This window comes from Lepus europaeus, chromosome 23 (genome assembly GCF_033115175.1).
Source record: "Lepus europaeus isolate LE1 chromosome 23, mLepTim1.pri, whole genome shotgun sequence".
In the NCBI taxonomy this organism is placed as follows: domain Eukaryota; kingdom Metazoa; phylum Chordata; class Mammalia; order Lagomorpha; family Leporidae; genus Lepus; species Lepus europaeus.
The window spans coordinates 2,671,086-2,690,804 of NC_084849.1; the positions used below are offsets into that span (position 1 = coordinate 2,671,086).

At 59.9% G+C, this 19,719-nt stretch overlaps 1 protein-coding gene across 1 annotated transcript in view; it reads right to left on the reverse strand.

Moving 5' to 3' along the window:
- TMEM132C (transmembrane protein 132C) overlaps window positions 1-8,467 on the reverse strand; it is a 161,775-nt gene extending 153,308 nt beyond the window's left edge. Inside the window, exons 1-2 of the mRNA XM_062182825.1 lie at window positions 8,335-8,467; window positions 7,118-7,934 (exon numbers count right to left, since the gene is read on the reverse strand). Coding sequence (XP_062038809.1) covers window positions 7,118-7,934; window positions 8,335-8,467 — 950 coding nt within the window. The remainder of the gene's footprint in view (window positions 1-7,117; window positions 7,935-8,334) is intronic.
- Between the last annotated feature and the right edge of the window lie 11,252 nt (window positions 8,468-19,719).

A 19,719-nucleotide genomic window follows, 5' to 3' on the forward strand; every position in this document is an offset into this window, starting at 1 on the left:
TGGAGAGTTTGATCACAAAGTGTCATGGTGAAGATCTTTTCTGGCCAAGTCTATTAGGAGTTCTGTGTGCTTCCTGAACTTGGACATCCCTTTCGTTCTCCACATTGGGGAAGTTTTCTGTAATTATACCACTAAAACTGCCTCTAATCCTTTCTCTCCTTTCACATCTTCAGGAGCTCCGAGAATCTGTATGTTGGGTCACTTGATAGTATCCTGTAGATTTTCAACAGTGTTTTTTGGTTTTCTAATTTCTTCTTGTTTTTGGTCTTACTATAAAATTTCCAGAGATTTGTCTTCTAAGTTGGATGTTATTTCTTCTGCTTTACCAAGTTAAGGCTTTCCACTGCATTCTTTGTTGTGAATTCTTTATTTCCAAGATTTCATTTTGATCTCTCTTTAAGATCCCAATTTAATGGGAGAAATTTTCTTTCATGTCATGTACAGGTTTTGTAAGTTCATGGATTTGTTTCTGATTACTTCTAAGAAATCCTACAATCAATTTTTTTATTCCATTTCTGACATTTCTTCAATCTCTTCATCTTCTCGTTGTAGTACTGCGGTGCTGTGTTCTTTTGGGGGCATCATGTTGTTTTCCTTATTCTTGCTTCTTGAATTGCTGTGTTCATTATTTGCCATTTGTAGTGATACTGGTTGGTTTCTTTTTTGTTTTGTTTTGTTTTTTTCCCTGTGATGGCTTTTATCTGTGGACTGTGCCTCTGTGGCTTAGTGGACTGTCTGCTCTTTCAGTGAATACCCAGAGATGTGTGCTGGATGTGGTGAGCTCTGTTCAGTGCTCTAGGGTGATGGGAGCATCCAAGGTGACACCCAGTTTGGTCATGGTCAATCTCCTCTTTTTTTTTTTAAATCAGAGGGGAGGTTTGTTCTGCTCTGTTGGCATAGTCTCACACTCACCTGCTCTCCTCAAAAGAGGCCAGTGCCTGGGAAGTAGCCCCAGTGGGTACAACATTCGCCTAAGTTGCCCCAAGAAACATAGAAAGGATCTGTGAAGTCCTTGGCGTGAACATGGATCCTGCAGCAGCGACCCTCACCTGGGAACCAGGGAGCCCTGAGCACATGGAGTGGACCACCATGACCGCCCACAGTCCCAGCCACACCCTGTGCTCTCCCATGCAGCGTCAGTGTTTTCACAGTCCCAGCACACAAGCCTCCCACAGTCACGAGCACCCAGCCTCCTGTAAGTTCTCCCAGCCAGACTCAGGTGTCTCCATTCGGCTGGTTGATGGGCACGTGGACACGAGCTGGCACAGCTGTTACGGACATCCAGTATGGCACCTGTCCTCTCTTGGCTTGTTACACGACACCAGGGCAGAGTGGTTGGGGAGAGAGAAATGTGTCCCTCTTTTTTCTCCTCCAGTTTGGCAGGCGCACTGTCTCCCACAGGGTTCCAAGCCGGCCTCATAGCAGGCTCTTCCCACAGCTTTGTCACCAGTGGCTTGGGCTGCTGCAGTCTGGTTTCACCTCAGTCTCCAAGGCTGGTGCTGAGGCTCTGGGCTGCTGGGGTCCTGAGTTGTGCACGTCCACGCCCTCCACGTGGGTCCACAGGATCCCTCTAATTTGCGTGAAGTTTCCTCTGCCGTTTTCTCCCTAACTCTTGCCTGAGAGTGCTCCCTCTCCACCTTTTTTAAAACCATCTTCCTTTAGACTACAGCAGTAAGCTTCCTGCCTATTGTGCCATCTTGGATCCAGGATGTGAACTTAAAACTCAGACCTGAGGGAGGCGAGGAATGGGCCATGCTGAGATCTGTGGGAAGTGTGTTTCAGGGGAAGGACGCGGCCAGTGCCGAGGCCCTGTGGTGGGGGCACCCTTGTATGCCGGGGACTCGGCAGGCAAAGCAGCAGGGCTGCAGTGAGTGACCCAGAAGGGGAGAGGTCTGAGGTGAGATCAGAGAGCTGACAGGTGGCTGCATCACACAGAGCCACCTGGGCCATCACACGGGACCACTGGAGAGCCTGGGTGCTGGACATGCAGTCCACTTTGCAACAGCTGCTCCGGTTGGTAGTGGACCACACAGTGACAGCAGGGGTTGTGCAGATGACCCTGGACATGGGCAGGGGGGCTAAGCATGTCACGTACTGCACTGCAGACATTGATCTAGAAGTAAACCCACCTGGACCTGGCTGTCACTCATCCAAAATGTCTGCGCACCTGTCATGTACACAGCACTGTACTGGCTGCAGGAGCTGATAGCATTGAATAAGCGTGCCGTCGGCTTAACTAAAGCATCTGCACGTGTGGAGAGGAAGCTCCCTCATGCCCAGAATTTAAAGGTAGGAAAGGCGTGTGAAGAAGGAAACCACTGTCCCCAGATAAACCTGGGAAACATTCTCACTGCCTCCCTCCTAAGGAACGTGGAGCCGGGAGCCAGCTTTGCTTCACAGTTCCATGCGAACCTCAGGACACCCAGCCATTGATACTCTGCAGACCACAGACACGGTGGTCAGCCAGGGTGATTCTGTCCCTGAAGGAATTTTAATTTTTTTAAAGAAATTTATTCAGTTATTTGAGAGATGGACTGACAGAAATTGCACATCCTGCAATGGTTGAGGCTGGGCCAGGGGGAAGCTTGGAGCCTGGAACTCACTCTAGGCCTCCCACACAGAGAGCAGGGTCCTCAGTACTTCCACCTCCTCCCTCCCAGATTCCCATTGATGGGCAGCTGGGGCTGCGTACTAAACCCAGGTCCTCTGGAATGGGTGCAGGCATCTCAGTCACAGGCCAAATATCCCCCGTGGCCCTGCCAAAGGGTATCGGTCAATGTACAGAGACGTTCTGGTTGTCGTGACTGGAGCACGGGTAGAGGAGCTACAGGTACCCTGCAGGAAGTGGCCAGGGACGCTGTGCTACAATGCACAACAAAGCCCAGGATGCTATGCTGCCACACACAGCACAGCCTGACCACCAATGCCAGCCACACCCAGGCTGAGACCCAGGTACCGCCCCAGCCGCTCCTGGGTGCATCCTCTCTCTTGCATGCACTCAGACCTGCAGATCTTCCCAGGGATACACACAAACCCACAGTGGCCATGAGGGCAACCCCCGTCAGAAAGGCCCCTCACGACTCTCCCAGGATCCCAGGGGCAGGGTTAGGCACGGATTACAAGAGAAACACAAACCCCTTCCATTCCCACCAACTCGACACTTCAATGCAGAGAGCTGATTTTTCAATTAGAGGGGATGACGATGGCCACTTCTGCTTCCCCAAGTGCCACTTCAGTTCCTGACACGGCCACCCCAGTCCTGCTCTCAGGTGACCCTCAGGCAGAAGCCAGACCGCCCTGCTGAAGAGCTGCACCCTGGTCAGGCGACCCTTGATCCCAGCATGCAGGGAGTCTGCACACGACCCCACTGGTGAGTCGGCGTCCTGAGGTTCGTGTGAGCATTGAGCGGCACTGAGACAGCCACGGTGGGCATCTCTGGAATCGGGAGTGATGTCTAGGCTTGCCCCAAGGAATCCTGATCCTCAGTCAGTTATGAAAGAAAACCTGCACACAGAAGAATGTCTGAGACACAGACGTGATATTAGGTGGGATTTTACTTTGTGCAAAGCCACATGCCAAGGTTGGATAGCGAGCAGAGAGATGGACAGGTATGTTAGCCTACAGAACCAACACACTGGCAAGCATTATGAAATGCACCTGCTTCCCAAGTGGCATTACATCTACAGAAAACTCCTGATCCTAAAACAAGGGTCGTCTTCGGCTTCAGCTCACGCAGGTGCAGGCAAAACCCAGGATGCTCCTCCTGCTTGTGTGAGGTGTCATCTGTGGTCGTGAGCCTGCAGAAGACGCTACACCAAGCTTCCATGGAGGTTACCAGGCCCACAAAACTTCCCAGGAAGTCCCAGCTACGCGAGGGAATGAGTGTGTGAGAGAGGGAGGACATGAGAGCTGTGACAGCACAATCACCGTGCAGAGTGACGTTGGAGATGGCCTTGGGTCTTAGTCGGGAGAGCAGCGCCCCTCCTGGGCCTCCGTGCTCCGACCCTCTGTGGCCTCAGGTAGGTGTCCCCTGTGAGCTAACCACTGGTGGGGCAGCTGGGGTCTCCCTGAGCTGCTGCACCCACTGGCACAACAGTGTGGAGCTGCCTGGCTCCAGCGAGCTGCATGCCCACTTTGCGGTGACCCTACAGCCTCTTACACTATTTGCTCACTGACCTTTGTAAAACAACCACCTTCAGCATTAAATGCATTTCCATTCAACACTGCATCTGGAAACCCTCTCACAGGGTTCTCGCCGTAGCCATGGCAGCCCTGGCCTCTCTCCCGTGCTGCCCACCACTCCCCAGGCTCTGCACGTTGTCCAGAGCCGGCACGTGTGCGGCACCTCCATGACCCCTTGCCTGGATCGTCACAGTCCACGGTCAGATGTCAGGGACGATGGGAAGGACGATGGGAAGGAGACAGGGACACAAAACCAACATGGCCCACAGGGACAAGGTTCCTTCGGCAGCCCGATGGCATGCCCACATTGGTGACTCCCCTGTGTGAACAGGGAAACCCCAGGGACAGCTGGATGCCTGGAGGCCAGGGCCTCGGGTGATCTGTTCTCTGGTCTGAATTCCATCACCTGCACATGTGTTTGGGCCTCTTCTGCTCCTCTCATGAGTGGCTGCCATGCAGCCCTGAGGAAATGCGCTTCGAACCTGAGTGCAAGGACGGCCGCCCTGGCATGGTGGGGAGAGGAGACCCTCTCGCCAGGACATCCCTGGGCGGCACCAGGCAGCACCCACACTGTCACTCAGTGTCACAGCTCAGGATCATGGCATTATCACCCTCCATGCCCCAAAGATCCCATCATCAGAAAACGATGCTGCTCTTCCAGGTCTCAGTGAAACCGGGGTGAGCACAGCCCCGGGAATGGGTGCAGCTCCGGTTACGGGCGCAACCCCGGGAATGGGCACAGCCCCGGGAACAAGTGCAGTTCTGAGAACGGGCGCAGCCCCGAGAACGGGTGCAGCCCTGGGTACGGGTGCAGCCCCGAGAATGGGCACAGCTCCGAGAATGGGCACAGCTCCGAGAACGGGCGCAGCCCTGAGCACGGGCCTGGCAGCTGCTGTCCTCTGCAAAGCTCGACGCCGTCCGCTGCTACAGCAGAGTCCGTGCTCAGGGAGGCTGGGCGGTGTCTACAAACAGCCCCCCTCTTCACGACAGCCACTGTGTACGGAGCCCTGTGATCAGCCCGCGAAGGAGGGCTGTGAGGCACGGGAGCCTGCAGAACCTGCCTAAGGTCACCCGGATGGGGACGGAGATCACCAGGTGCAGGACGGGTGCTCCCCACAACATGAGCCCGTCCGTGCGATGACAGCACCAGCAGCCAGAAAGTTCAGCACCTCAGACGCAGGGGTGCGGGTGGTCGGCCCCCACTCGTCCCGGGAGCGAGCAGAGCCTGTGCGTCCTGGAGGGAGGAGTCAGCTGAGTGGTGGAAGACAGAGACCTGGAACTTCATGGCTCCTTAGACAAGCTCTCGGCCTCCAGGTTCCAGAGCCAGGGCCGGGTGCGTTTCTCTCAGCCCCGGACGACGTGAAACCAGAGAGCAGAGACACACACTGAAGACTAAACTCTGACCCCCAGCCCAGCACTGCTCCCTGCCCCGGCAACAGGAAGAAAACAGGGGTCCTTGGTCCTTCTGTCTGAACATCAGCTACCCTGGCCTTACGGGAACGTGGCAATGACGCCACCGCAAGTCACCACCCCCGAGCAAGGTGCCAGCAGGGTCGCGCTGACGGGACCCTCACGCAGTCAAAGTTTTAATTTCGTAACAGATGTAGAGCATCCCAGCGGCCAGACAGGGGTGAGGCAGACTCCTCCAACCACACCCAGAACCACGGGCACAGGAGTGCAATGTGGGCGAGAGACCGTGGGGAGGCCAAGACACAGGCTTCAGGGGTAGCATCTGAACGCGAGGCTCGAAACCTGCTGGAACCTCGCAACGCTTTCCAAAAAGCTTTCAACTCCTCGGGAGAATTCTACAGAAATGAAACGTGCCAGCCTTGATGTCACTCTACCCTGAAGGGTCAGGCCACGCCTCCCGCACAGGAAGGACTTTTTGCATCATAGCCCCAGGCCCAGCTGCCACTCTAACCCGAGCCAGCCTGACCACATGAGGGACAATCGCTCACTCCCTCCATCACCTGTAGTTTTCTGCCAGGTTAGGAACCTCGGGCCACGTCTCAGGAGGACCTGCTTCGGGCGGCTTCCCCAGCCCCCTCACCCGAGAAATTAGGGGCTCCAGCCAGCTGTGCGCACCCAGACACAGAGGCTAGGGGCTCTCAGCTGCGCGGGCCGGCCGCTGGGGTGGGGGTGGGCGTTACCCTGCTGGCTTTTACGGTCGGATTCCCGTACTTCTTGTTTTAGGGGAGCCCTCTGGAGAACAGTCTCCTGTCACGAACACGGCTTTCACCGTCGCTAAGCGGTACCCACATCGAGAGGTGTTCCCGGCCCCTAACCGGCAATGCTCAAAACCCACCCCCACCCCACATCCTTGGCACGCACGCACTTAGCGAGTCTTGAGAAGCCGGATGCCATCTCGGGGCTCACAACCACGCACCTGCACCGCATGGCCGCACAGGAGCCCGTGTGTCCGCCAGGGCTCACAACCGCGCACCTGCACCGCACGGCCGCACAGGAGCCCAAGTGTCCGCCACGGCTCGCAACCACGCACCTGCACCGCATGGCCGCATAGGAGCCCGAGTGTCCGCCAGGGCTCACAACCACGCACCTGTACCGCATGGCCACATAGGAACCCGTGTGTCCGCCAGGGCTTGCAACCACGCACCTGCCCTGCACGGCCGCACAGGAGCCCGCGTGTCCGCCAGGGCTCGCAACCACGCACCTGCCCTGCACGGCCGCACAGGAGCCCGTGTGTCCGCCAGAGCTCACAACCACGCACCTGCACCGCACGGCTGCCCTGCAGCCCATGTGCGCCCTCCCGGCCCTGCCCGCCCCCACCTCGGCCCAGCACCGCCAGAACCGTGAGCGGGGACTCACGCGCGGCCGGGGCACTCGACCTGGCTCCACTGCCCGGCTGACCGGCCCCTGGCGGTGGCGACCCTCTCCCCAGCCGCCCCCGGGCCCAGTGGCCGGCGCAGGCCCCTACCTGAGCACGAAGAAGTCCACAGTGGAGTCGCTGGCGACGGCGACGTGCGCGGCGACCACGGCCCCGGGCTTGGCTGGCCCCGAGGGCAGGCGGACGACCACATCGGCGTCCAGGCGCAGCTCGCTGAGCGCGGCGCCCTCCCGCGCGCGGTGCAGGCCCACGGCGCCGATCCTCCGCAGGTGCGGCGGCCTCGCCGCGGCGCCGTCCTTGCCCGGGCGGATGGCGTTGGCCTTCCCGGGGTCGCCGCCGGCGCAGGCGCCGCGCTCGTCGGCCGGCTGCGCGGCGTAGTAGAGCTCCACGGCGCCGCCGGGCGCGGGCCCGAACCAGGCGGGCGGCAGCTCCAGCTGCGCCACGCACAGCCCCAGCGCGCCCGCCGGCCGGCAGCCGGCCCGCACCTCGCGGGCGTCGCGGAAGGCCCAGAGCCGCAGGCACGGCAGCCGCTCGGCGGCCGCGGGCTCGGCCCACGCCCGGCCCGCCACGTGGAACAGCACCTGCACGCGCGGCCGGCTCGGCGACAGGCGCTCCCGCAGGACGCGGGCGCGCAGCTCCCACGGCGAGCCCGGCGCGCGCTCGGCGGCGGGCACGGGCCGCTCCACGGAGAAGGGCCCGTAGCTGGCGTGCAGGCGCGGCGGCCGCGGCGCTCGGAAGGCGAAGAAGGCCTGGGCCCGCGCGCGCAGGCTGCGGTTGCGGGGCGCCGCGGGCTCCCGCGCCGTCAGCAGGAAGGCGGCGTCGGCGCCCAGCACGCGGAAGCTCACGGGCAGCTCGGGCGGCGGGGAGAAGCGCTGGACGTCGTCGGCCACGCCGCGGGCGGCGATCACTGCGGGGCGGGGAGACAAGACCAGAACAGGGTTACTGACGGCCGCGGCGGGGCGGTCGCGCGCGGGGCTCTGCGTCCTGCGAGGCGGTCGGGGAGGCTCTGCTTCCGTTCCCACGTCTCGCGGGGGCGCCTGGGAAGACCGCGGGGGCGCCTGGGAGGTGGGAGAGTGCCTGGGAAGGCCGCGGGGGCGCCTGGGAAGACCGCGGGGGTGCCTGGGAAGGCCGCGGGGGCGCCTGGGAAGACCGCGGGGGCGCCTGGGAGGTGGAAGAGTGCCTGGGAAGGCCTCGGGGGCGCCTGGGAAGGCCGCGGGGGGTGCCTGGGAAGGCCGCGGGGGTCCCTGGGAAGGCCGCGGGGGCGCCTGGGAAGACCGCGGGGGTGCCTGGGAAGGCCGCAGGGGTACCTGGGAGGCAGAAGAGCGCCTGGGAAGGCCGCGGGGGCGCCTGGGAGGTGGAAGAGCGCCTGGGTCCCTGTGACCCGGGGAGGCCGGGGGCGAATCCTAGCGCCTGGCCCCCACCTGGATCGTGGACCCGCATGTTGGGAGATCTCTGACTTTCCAATCAATCAATCAACCAATCAACATGTTAAAGGCTCAGAACCTTATTTCTTGTTGGCTTGGAAGGCACTGGAGAGTGAACCAGCCCATGGGAGGTACCAATTGCCTTTCCAATCAATTGATCGATTGTTAAAAGTCCAGAATCTTTTCTTGTTCATTTGATAGGCAGAGGGACAGGGAGAGAGGCACACAGAGGTCTCCCTGCGCTGGTCCGCTACCCAGAGGGCCCCGGGAGCTCCATCCGGGTTTCTGTGTGTGTGCAGCCGCCCAGGCGTGTCGCACCTTCTGCGTCGAGGGGTGCTGGGGCGAAGGCAGAGGGGACCGGAGCCCTGTCACAAGGCCACAGGGTGGCTTGCAGCCCCGGCTGGGGTTCCGCTCACTGGGTGGTCAGGCTTCCTGCCTTCTCCCCTCTGGGCCTCGGCCCCCACCCCACAGGCATCCCCCCACGGGCTCACCCCAGCCTGTTCAGGGGTTGAGTTTGGCCCTGAGCGTCGACATGGACAATCCCTGGGTTCCCAGCTGCTCTCTAAGCATGGGAGAAAATGGCGACCCCTGGGCTCTGTCCCCATCCTCACAGGAGAAAGGCCAAGGCCGGGGGTCGCACTCGGTCCACGTGGCTCAGTGGTCACTCGGTCCATAAGTTTCCAGCCTAGGGCCTCTGCGCTTGAGCCCTGCTTTAGAACCCTCTGCCACTCAGGTAAGGCACTCTGGGGACTGCCGGGTTCCGCACGGAGGCGGGAAGAGCAGCTGGCACCCCGCGCCTGCTGGGTCTCCATCCACTGCAGACAGCAACAGCAGCAGAGCCAGCAGGCTCCTTGCAGTGCAGTGTCCCTAAGACCCCCACTAGCCCTGGTCGACGTGGCTGGGGCCACCGCTGAGGACAAGCCCGACACCCAGAGCCCAAGAACTTCAGGGTCCCCACTGCTAACTGCAAGCCCAAGGAAGCCCACCTCCTTGTCTGGTCGTTCAAACTCCTCCCTCCCCAACCCAATCGAGCCTTGACTCCCATATTGAGAGAAGCCGGGAGCTGCTGTCTCTGTGCCTTCTTCCCAGCCTGCCGTCCTGCCCCTCCCTCCGCTCCCAGTGTGTGCAAGGCTCCACACTCCCTGCTGGCAGGGCCACCAGCACACAGATCCAAGTTGCTGCAGTGCCATGGCCAGATGGACGCGGGTGGTCAAGAGGGTTCTCACGGAAGCGACTTTTTCCCCATTTTCGGCCCAGGCGCCTCATGCAGGGGTCACCAGCGCAGCCCAGGCACTCTGAGGCCGTCTCTCTCTAAGCACAGTCGGCGCTTCCACCTTGGCACACACACTGCAGAACCAGGTTGCACGTGCTCCGAAGACCCTGCTGGCACACCCTTCCACGGAGAGTCCTTGTCCTCTGCGTTCAAACAGAGGTCCCTGGTGGTTGAAGCCACTGGGCATATTTTGTAGAAGCTAAGGGGCTAACTGCCACGTCTAAGGCTTTCTTTGAGTTATTCATCCCTGTCCAAGAAAGCGCTCCGAAAACCTCAAGTGTGGAGACTGAGAGACTCGTCTGGGAAAGAGGGTTGTCTGAGGCCAAGCAGGGGCAGTGGGGCACGGGTGCCAGGCTCACTGCAATCCCCCGTCCAGGGAGCTCCCCACAGAAACAGCTTTTAGCAACAAGCCTTCCGCCACACTTCACTCTCCTGCATGGAAGTGCTTTTCTTTCTACCTGTGGTGAAGCCAGGTAAATTCACCAGGCTGAGTTCTTACAGAGAACAGTGAGGCCCTGGGAAGGGTGCACAGGACCTCCTGCCTTGGAGCGACGTGATTGGAATTCAGGCCTGGCTGTCGGGTACCGGAAAGCCCACCTCTCTCCCACCTGTCACCAGGAGAGACGGTGCCTACAAAGGGCCTAGCAGGTTTTGGCTCATGACAAAGCTCATGTGTGGTTGCCTGCTCCTGGCTTTCAACGTCGCCTTTGCCCAGTTAGTTCCCATTCCATTCCCAGCCCCATCCCGCCGCCTCTTGGGCACCCCCCAGCTCCCCGTGGTAGGCCCAGTGCCCCTCTCATGCACCCTCACGGCACCACACAGCTTCTCACACAGCAGTGAGTTTGCATTTATCTGCACACACATTTACTTAGCACGGGGGCAGGAGCGCACTTTGGCTCACCTGGCCTCCTACATACACAGTCACTGTGCATCAGACGCGTGAGGATGGCATGAAGCGGCAGCAGTGAGCAAGAGGGTGGGAGGAACCACTGTTCCAGGTGTGCAAGGAAGAGTGCTGTCACCCTGGAGGCCCATTCTAGAATGTTCCTAGAACACCTGCTGGGCCTTTGTAAATCCTGCTCCTCCTCTGGTTCACCTGCTCACACCAGCCGCTCCCAGGAAGGTAGGGCAATGGGGTAACTTGTATGGATCTGAAGCAACACCTGGAATGCTCCTAGAACATTCTAGAATGTTCACTGCCATTCACCTGGGAAACAGTGTGCCTGGAATTGCCTGTGGGGTTGCTGAGAACTGACCAGGGATGGGGTAGGGCGAGTTCCTGTGCACGCCTGCCTGGCACAGCTCTGCACACAGCGCTGCCCAGCCCAGGCAGCTGACTCCCAGGCTCCAAACCTATCACTCTCGTGGCCTTAGCCAGATACGTATGCACTGTTAATTAGCCAAGGAGTAAACAAATGGTTGGTAACTTTATTGACTAAAAATTAGTAATGCATGAAGGCCAATGTACTAACAACTTGGTTTAAGGGGGCCAGCGCTGTGGTGCAGTGGGTTAATGCCCTGGCCTGAAGTGCTGGCATCCAATGTGGGCACCGGTTCTAGTCCCGGCTGCTCTTCTTCCGATCCAGCTCCCTGCTATGGCCTTGGAAAGCAGTAGAAGATGGCGCCAGTCCTTGGGCCCCTGCACCCACGTGGGAGACCTGGAGGAAGCTCCTGGCTCCTGGCTTCAGATCGGCGCAGCTCTGGCCATTGCGGCCACTTGGGGAGTGAACCAGTGGATGGAAGACTTCTCTCTCTGACTCTACCTCTCTCTGTAACTCTTTCAAATGAATAAAATAAATCTTTTAAAAAAACCACTTGGTTTAAATAACCCTACAACACAATTTTTAGGAAAGAATGAAAGTCAGGATCTCAGGCCCCAGACGCTGCCTGTAACGAAGTCTGAGCCTCCAGTTGGGTTTTGTGTTGCTAAATGAAGAGATCATTGAGTAGCAGGTGCTAAACATCTGACAGTAAAATGAGGCCCTTTTACAGACAGAATCACTCGAGCAGGATTGAAAGGAGTCACTTCCTCATCCTGGAAACTGACTTTGCACCATGTCCAGGGACCGCCAACAACCAGCCAGGAACACCCAACCAGGTGGGCCCTCGTGCGAGTGGCGCCCCCTAGGGTGTGCTCCGCCCCATCTGCGGCCTCACAGGCTGTGGCCTCACGGAGGACACCCAACTCATTCCACGCACAGGGAGGCTCAGATCCAGCAGACCCTGGACCAGAGGCGACCACTAGCCCTTGTGTGTTTTCCCTGAAATTCTACGTCCAGGTGTCAAAGAAATCTGGACATCAAGGCGAGCACTGACGGCATCCCTCCTCCTCCTCTGGTTCACCTGCTCACACCAGCGGCTCCCAGGAAGGTAGGGCAATGGGTAACTTGTATGGATCTGAAGCAACACCGGAAAAATCCAACGCTGGTTTCCTAAGACCACGGAGAGGGGGCAGGGGCGCTGACAGGCGGCACGTTCACCTGCTGCCTTCGCTCCTTTGATCCATTTCTGTTATCTGCGCCTGCCTGTCAGGACTGGGATATTGCGTCCTCCATCAGACGCTCATCAGAGAACTGCACTGCAAAGCCCCTGCCGGAAATTGAGTTTTTGAGATGCCGAGATAGCGGCACAGGCGATGGCCGTGTCACTTAGCGCCAGGGCAGAGGGACGCGGGGGAAATGACCCTGCCAGCTCAGGCGAGGCTCACTCCAGACTGTGAGCAGTGAGGGACTCGTCAGAGCTGATTCTCCAAGGACCAGGAGAGGAAGGAAGGGCAGGGCCAGGGAGGCGAAGGGGAGGCTGAAGACTGCGCGACGAGGCTGGTGTGGGCCAGGAGTGGGGCTTTCTGTTTTTTTTTTTTTCTTAGCGATCTACTGTATTTATTTCAAAGGCAGAGTTACGGACGGGGGGGGGGGGCACGGTGCGTAGGGGAGGGGTCAGCCTTCAATCCACTGGTTCACTCCCCAAATGACCACAATGGCAGGGCTGGGCCAGGCCAAAGCTAGGAGCCAGGAGCTTCTTCCAGGTCTCAAGTGCCTGGGCCATCCTCTCCTGCTTTCTCAGGTGCATGAGCAGGGAGCTGGATCAGAAGTGGAGCAGCCGGGACTCGAACTGGCTATGCCCACAATGCTGCAGCACCAGCTCCCAAGCTTGGGACTTCGGATATGAGTGATGCCACATAGGCAGATGGGATGGGGTCAGAGTCTGCCCCAAGTGGGCTCAGCTGAGGGTGCCCGGGGACACCATGGTGGGAATACGAGGTCTTGCTTTGCTCTTCAGTGGGACAAGAAAAAGACAGAATCTCCTGGGACCACACACACACACACACACACACACACACGGGACTTGTTCTGAGGTCTGCAAAGGACTTCAAAAATGGCGGTTAAGTCAGTGAGTCCCACCAAAGGGTGCTTTGTCCCCGAGGGGACATGTCTGACCAGGACATCTGGGAGGGGCGGACCCCTGCGTGCTGTACAGGGCGGAGTCCAGGCCAAGACGCCAGAGTGCCGAGGCTGAGAAACCCTGACCTGACTCGTTCCACGGGACTGTGACGTGGCTTCTCTGAAGGATCGTACGCAGGGAGAAACAGGATGGATCTGAGCCCAGCCCAGGAGGAGGGGATGGCGCACGGCAGGTAAGGAGCTCCCCGCGCAACCTCGAGGCTGTGGCTGTGCTAGCAGCGTCAGCTCTGCCGGGAACCCCGTGGGAGCGCCTCGCTCACAGCACTAAGCACCGGACGCGGCATCCCTGCCCGAGTCCCCTGGGGCCGGCCAGGGCACATTCTGCACGCCGGCCCCCACTGCCCCCTGCTGCTGGAGCTCGCGTTCCCGTGCACAGCCTCGCTTGCTTTCCTCCCACGTCCCATGTGCTTACCTGAGCGCCACCCCTCTCCCGGCCGGTGAACTGCCAACATGCCTGACGCAGACGTCCCCCTAACCACGGCTCAGTGCTTCCTTCCTGGAGACAAATGGTCCTTGATACATGGATTATTGGATTTCAGTGCCTCTTCTGAACAAACCCCCACTATCCCTTGTCTGAAATTACACGGCATGGCTTGCAATTCCGCGACAGTAAAACTCTCCTGCCAAAGAGCAGGTGCACATTCTCCCCTCGGAGCCCCTCGGGGGGTGGGGGAGGCCCCCTCTCTCTGGGAGAACCGCACCATCCCCACCGTCCCCACCATCGCTCTCAGATGCCACTCAGGCCGAGAAGCAGAGCAAAGGAGCCGTGCGTCTCAAACCTGCAGAACTGAAGATGTGATGGGCATGAGAACGGTGCCACAGGTACAGGGGAAATGTGCACCCGGCAGAGTGGGGCGGGCGGGTGTCCTGGCACGGGGCATTGTGCCATAGCCCTCCTCAAAGGGCTGGTTCAAGCCCTGGCTGCTCCACTATAGACACTGCATCTGCAAGGCAGGAGGTGATGGTCCAAGTCCTTGGGCCCCTGCCTCCCACGCGGGAGACCTGCATTGAGTTCTGGGCCCCTGGCTTTAGCTGGGTCCAGCCCTGGTTATGCTGTGCATTTGGGGAGTGAACCAGCAAATGGAAAATCTCTCTCTCCTCTTTCTCTCCCTCTGTTGCTCTGACTTTCAAGTAGATGTGAAAATAAAGGAATATTTTAAATGGGCTGTTTTTGGTCCCTGTACCAGTTCTTGCTGAAGCAGAACTGGAAAGAGCTCTGATGGTTAATTTGGGGGGCAGTCCCCCCTACGTCCACCCCACCGTCCCCCACTGCACAGTTGCAACAGGGCTCGGACCCCAGACCCACGGGCAGGTTGTGATCAGCCAAAGTCCCAGAGATGGCCCCTCCCACCCACGGAGCATCTCTGTAGCTGAGGGGACAAATGACCACAACCTCCTGCCCCATCCCTCTGACCATCTGCCTCCCTCTCACAGCTGCCCTCCTCATGCCCTTGGGCTCCCCAGAGCCGTCCATCCCAAGACCCTCAACCTAATCACTTCCTTCGGCTGTGGGAGGCCGCGTGTTTGTAGGCTTTGGCCACCAAGACACCGGCAGTGTCGGGAAGGGAGGCGTTGCCCAGGCCGCAGCAGTGGCTTCAGGGGTTATCAGAGCTTGGGGTCCCCGCAGTGACTGGCCCGGCGTGTAGAGTGGGCCCAGTTCTGGTAGATTTTCTGCAAGGCGCAGGACGCTCCCCTGCAACAAAGGATGGCCAGGATGCTGCCTGGCGCTGTCCCACTGGACAAAGGCGAGGCACCTGTTTGTAAGGATCCAGGAGATGGACTGGGCGGCGGGAGGGGTCACGATGCCATACACTGTGCCAGTTCCCAGTACCACGAGCTAGGAACCGAGCTAGGAAGCCACCGGTGCTTTTGGTTCACGGAGTTCAGGCAAAGATCGTGTACTCTTGAGGAACTGCGTGCACCTGTCCAATCCACTGTAAACTCCCAGTTGCCCAAACCCAGCTGAATCAGTCTACATCTGTGACTGATGACTGCAGGGCGGCCCCAGACACGGGGGCTCCTCTCCCAGGCCAGCTCTCTGCTGTGGCCCGGGAAGGCAGTGGAGGATGGCCCAAGTCCTTGGGCCCTGCACCCGCATGGGAGACCAGGAGGAAGCACCTGGCTCCTGGCTTTGCATTGGCTCAGCTCCAGCCATTGCAGCTATTTAGAGAGTGAGCCAGCGAATGGAAGACCTCTCTCTCTGTGTCTCCCTCTCTCCGTAACTCTGCTTCTCAAATAAATAAATAAATAAATAAATAAAATCTTTAAAATGTATAAAGGGCCTTATGAGTAGAAGTTGCCCGGGCTGTTGCCGGCTGAGAGGAAGGATCTACACCGTGTCAGAATTCAGATACCCATTTAGAACGTGATGGGCCCCGGGTTTGCAGCTGAATCTGCTCGGAATCAAGCAGGCTTGTTCCAAACCTGTTTCAGAAGCCGCTTCGAGGACATGCAGGTTCTGAAACCCTGGCAGCGTTGGGCAGGGCCTGGAGCCGTTCTGAGTGCCATGCTGTGGGAGTGGGGGAGTCCACTGGAGGCCCGCGGGGCCCCCACAGCACAGCCGCCTGGCCCCAGAGGTCTGCAAGCTGGGACCAGGAACTCAGCCCCAGGCCAACGTGAGCCAACGGCCTGGGGCAGAAGTTTGCTGGGACGGCTCAGAGGAGGCGTCCTCACTCGGTCCAGGCCAGGAACACACATCTTTCTCCCCTGGTGGCTGCCCCAACACGCCCGTCCGTCTTGACGCTCTGCTCAGACACTAAGAGTACGCACACGTCACAAGCATTCTGCTCCAGAGAGATTTTCCCAGCCCCCTGGGGAGAGAAACGCCATGTTCATCTGAGGCCATGCAGGGCGGGGACCGGAGGGCACAGAGGGAGCCCTTCCGGGACGGTGGCCACCTCGCTGCTGCCCTCTTCCCGGCCCCTCACAACCTGAGTCGGACCCCAGACCCACCTCACCGGCCCCAAGCCTGAACGTGGCTTCGACGATGCCCTGAAACAGTTTGGAAATGGGAGCAAAACGAATAAATGAACAAATAACCAGGCAGGATTCAGCGCGGCAGATTGCGAGTTCTCCGGCCGCACGTCCATGAGCCTCGTGGCTGCTCTGAGCGTGTGGTCTGGGAACGCATGGCTGCGTCTGCCGAGGGAGGGACACGTCCCCCCGGCGCAGACGGTGCCATCACTGGGCTGGAGCCTTCCGTTCATCCCCAGAGTCCAAGGTATCTCAATTCATGCCAGTAAGAAGCACCAGCGCTCCTGATCCTTACGACGGTCTCTCCCCTCCAGCATAAAGAGCTTAACTTTCACGTGCTGCACAGGTTCTCCCCCGGAATTACAGATCATTTTTAAAAAGTCTCGGACCCACTGAGTTGCCCCATTCTGCTCCCTGGACGGCAGTCATGTTTGTGGGCTCGTCAGCACCTGCCGTCTCGTTGGGTAGACTGGCGATTAGGGATGAGAAGTCTTGGGGTACAAGGCGGAGAATGCTAGCCCGACGGCTCAGTGAACGGGGAACAGACACATTGGCTCCTTCACGACCCCGTCTGCTGCTTCCCACGTAGGGAAAAGGACGCCAGGTGGGGCCTTCCAGCAGAGGGTGGGGGTCACAGGGAGGAATCTGGAGTTTAAGGGAGAAAGTCTCCTAGTGGAAGGTGGGCCCTCAGCCTCGTGAAACCTGGGTTATGGAGACGGGACAGCAGGGCCGGGACCAGCAGCCGATCGAGCCTTGCATGTTTGGGGCCCACCGCCCAAAGCACTTTTAGTATCCCCACTTTACAGGCAAGAACACTGAGGCTCGGAGAGATTCGCTTGCTCCAGGTCACCCAGGTGGGGACGCTGGATCAGGATTCACAACTCACGGCTGCGAATCCTGTCCCAGGTATGTGCTTTATTTGGGATCCAGCCCTCACTCCCAGCCATGCTGTCCCTACCAGGACAGAGTCGGGCTGGTAGGCGTGACGGCTGGGGAGCCCTGCTCCACCGAAGGCCTGAGCAGAGGGAGGCGTGATCAGGGCTGGAGTCCCTGGACCCGCAGGCCTGAGCCAGAGCCTGGAGGCTTTGCTGCCCTCGCGGCTGCAGCCAGGCTACAGCGCTGTCCTGCCACTCAGAACCACCGGGCGCTGAGCGTCCCGGCCGAGAGGGGTGGATGGATGCGCCCACTGAGCTTACTTCTCACTTCATGTCGCAGGGGCCAGGCACCCCTCCCGGTCTGCACGTCAGCCTCAGGGAGAGGTCAGCCGGGGAGGGGTCGAGGCTGTGAACAAGAGGCTCCCGCGCCCCTGCCGCCGCCTCGCGGGGGACACGCAGATCGTGGCATCGTCTGCCTCGGGCTAACGGAATCTTTTTTTTTTTTTTTTTAAGATTGGTTAATTTATTTGAAAGGCAGAGTGACAGAGAGGGAGAAAGAGCGAGCGAGAGAGAGCACGAGAGCGAGAGAGAGAGAGATCTTCCTTCCACGCTCTCCTCTGACAGGTGCTGTCTGGGCACCGGAGGCACCGCTGTGAGCAGAACGGGTCGCGGTGTGTGTGTCCCAGTGGGACAGAACAGAGGCGGGACACGGGTGGCATTAGGGTCCTGGAGGAGGCGTCAGATCCAGGCAGGAGCCTCCATCCTGGCCGCTCTGGTACCTGCTACTCTCCAGGGGCCGCCCCCTCCCACTGCTCCACGGCCCCTCCTGCGCCTCCTCACTTATTTGTGGATTTTGTAGCGTCTCCCCCAGGGCCTGGGCAGTACCTGGATTGAATGAATGAATGAATGAGTGAGTGGAACACACAAGCCCCCTGCAGACCTCAGGCTGCCCCGCCCCTGGGTCCCCTGGACTGAGTCCCACCCCCCACCACCGTCTCTGCCTCTGCCTCTGCCAGGACTCTCGTGGCCGGCAGTGTGCCGCGCCGTGGCAGCTACCTGCACGTTCCGATGTGGCACCAGCCTGTGAATTCAGTATCCGGTGTGGGCGGGGGCAGCTGCACTGCTTCCCTGGAGCCACGTGGGACGGCTACACCGCCCAGAAGCAAAAGCAAGACCCTCCCAGGTACGGCGTCAAACCAGGGCCACCAAGAGCGGAGTGAGCATGCGGGAGCGGAGGGAAGCCCGGTGCATGGGCCTCGGCGGGGACATGGCCCAGTGTCTGCAGGGGGTGGCTGCACCTGCTCCATGGCGTCCTAGGCCACCAGGGCTCAAGGGGGCCCTCTCCAGGGACAGAGACCCGACACAGAGGCTCAGGGGGCCACATCGGGCCTCTGACGTGCTGGCTGCACTGTGCAGCTCTTAAAAGGAAGGTGGGGGCAGGGTATAGCTGATTCTGTATGAGATTCAGATTCCTGGTTTCTTTAGGAAACTGGGAACTTGGGGCCATGCCAGGCTGGCTGGCGGCCGGCAGCGGCCAGCAGGGACCGCCCTCTTTGTCTGCAAGTCGCTAAAATCCCCCTACACACACACACACACACACACCAAGGCTGGGTCCTCGCAGCCCTGCCTGGCCCTGGCACCCCAGCCTCAGAGAATCTTCCAGACCCTCCACCTCCAGGCCCGCTGAGCCGAGGAGGGCGCTGACCCACCCGGCTGCACCAAGGCCAGGGCCAGGATGCAGAGGCTCTGCCTGGGCTCAGGGCACCAGGCCTCTGAGCGGTGTCAGAGTCAGGACCACCCAGGGATCCCCCAGACCCAGGAGCCCAGGGACACACGTAAGTCAGCCACCAGAGGGCGCTGTGAGGGGCACAGGCGATCGCTGTCCACAGGGCCCAGCTGCTGCCTCCACCAGCACCCTGATTCTCTACACTGCAGGGCCGCCCGCCAGCAATTTCTGCTTTCAATGGCAATGAATGAAAACGTCCCTGGGCTCCTTGGCAAGACTGGCGACTGCACACACGACCCAGATGGCACGAAACACTGAGGGGCAGAGAAGTGCCAGGCGGTCAGCCTGCCCTAGGGGCCCCGTTTCCTGGACAGGTCGGGAAGAACAGAGGAGTGAGTGGTCTCGGACCACCCCCCCCCCCATCCCAGGGAGAAGACCCCACCCAGGCCCAGCTCCTCGTCCTGTGGCTTCCCCGCCAAGGCCCACCCGTGCCTTCCCACTTCTGCCGATCACAGCTGCCCTCTGCCTGCACTGAGCCTGAGCTCCCAGGTCCCGAAGTCGCGGGTGACCGAGGGACACTCAGAGCCTGTGCTGTGCAGAGAGAGGCCACAGAGGGACCGACAGCGGATCCGGGCAGCAGGCAGACCCCATGGTGAAGGGGGGAGGGGAACCAAGCAGGGCCAGGACAGCCCAGAGCAGCCCTTGGGGAGGCCCTCGGGGAGCAGGACCCACGTCAGGGTCCAGAGTCCCCAGCTGTGCCGACCCCGGGGGAGACAGAGTGAGAGACTCCCGATGGATGCTCTGTGCTAAGGCAGAGCACCCCCACTTCTGCACAAGGCCTGATGAAGGGGACCCCAAAGTCCCCAGAAATGTGTGTGAGAATCAGGACTGGGCACAACTGACTCCTGGAAGATAGGCCTTGGAGAGCGCCCTGGGGCTCGGGGCGGGGGGCTGGGGAGG